At 56.7% G+C, this 1,173-nt stretch overlaps 1 protein-coding gene across 1 annotated transcript in view; it reads left to right on the top strand.

Annotated features, from left to right (window-relative positions):
- Nucleotides 1-913, top strand: part of LOC108803359 (neurexin-3-like) — a 30,712-nt gene extending 29,799 nt beyond the window's left edge. The window contains exon 5 of the mRNA XM_018575206.1: nt 756-913. Coding sequence (XP_018430708.1) covers nt 756-913 — 158 coding nt within the window. The remainder of the gene's footprint in view (nt 1-755) is intronic.
- Nucleotides 914-1,173: the final 260 nt, after the last annotated feature.

The raw sequence follows: 1,173 nt of genomic DNA, 5'->3' as shown, positions 1-1,173 counted from the left end.
GCCCTGGTCCTGTGGTTGGGTGAATATTGGTACATATAATGATTTCCTGTGACGGGTTTCTGGTTCCCGGACCAATCTCCCATCATCCCAGAGCACGCCGGTCCCTCTAGGGGCCAGTGACTCCCATCATCCCAGAGCACGCCGGTCCCTCTGGGGGAGTCTGGGGGCCAGTGACTCCCATCATCCCAGAGCAGGCTGGTCCCTCTGGGGGCAAGTGACGCCCATCATCCCAGAGCAGGCTGGTCCCTCTGGGGGCCAGTGACTCCCATCATCCCAGAGCAGGCTAGGGTGACAACACTCTGCCCTTGTTCAGACACTTCCTGTCATAGGGTGACAACACTCTGCCCTTGTTCAGACACTTCCTGTCATAGGGTGACAACACTCTGCCCTTGTTCAGACACTTCCTGTCATAGGGTGACAACGTCCTGCCCTTGTTCAGACACTTCCTGTCATAGGGTGACAACGTTCTGCCCTTGTACAGACACTTCTTGTTATAGGGTGACAATGCTCTGTCCCTGTTCAGTCACTTCCTGTTATAGGGTGACAACGTTCTGCCCTTGTTCAGACACTTCCTGTCATAGGGTGACAACGCTCTGTCCTTGTTCAGACACTTCCTGTCATAGGGTGACAACACTCTGCCCTTGTTCAGACACTTCCTGTCATAGGGTGACTGGTGTAAAGTGTGTCCCACAGGCTCTTCCCTCCAGTCTGAGGCCCCAGAGTGAATATAACAATGGCGCCCTTCCTTCTCCCAGGATGCTTTGCAGGGCCGGCCGCCGGTGACTACACCCGCATGGCTGGAGGATGTTGCCGGCCTCGTATGGAGTCCCCAGGCGGCCATTTTCCAATTAATTTCACAAAGCTGCCGGCGGCGTCTCTGATTCTAATCCCGGGGCCCCTGGAGGGAACGTGAAGGATAAGCTGATAAGATGTTCATGGAGACGGCAGCGTGCGATCACCCCAGGGGCCAACACCACCCGAATAATGATGCAGCGTGAGGAATAGTTGTCTCCTCCGCGCCATGACGTGATCCGCGGGTCTGACACGTTTATCATTCACTCCGCGAGCGCCAATATCTGATATCTGCCGTACCGGGCCCCGGGACGCCCAAAGTTCCCCCCTCCCCTGAATCCGGGGTCCCTGAGGTCCTCCTCCCCTGAATCTGGGGCCCCT

This window comes from Nanorana parkeri, unplaced genomic scaffold (genome assembly GCF_000935625.1).
Source record: "Nanorana parkeri isolate BGI_ZX_2015 unplaced genomic scaffold, ASM93562v1 scaffold3636, whole genome shotgun sequence".
Lineage (NCBI taxonomy): Eukaryota > Metazoa > Chordata > Amphibia > Anura > Dicroglossidae > Nanorana > Nanorana parkeri.
The sequence above is the reverse complement of the archived record's forward strand: the minus strand, read 5'-3'. Positions and strand labels throughout refer to the sequence as shown.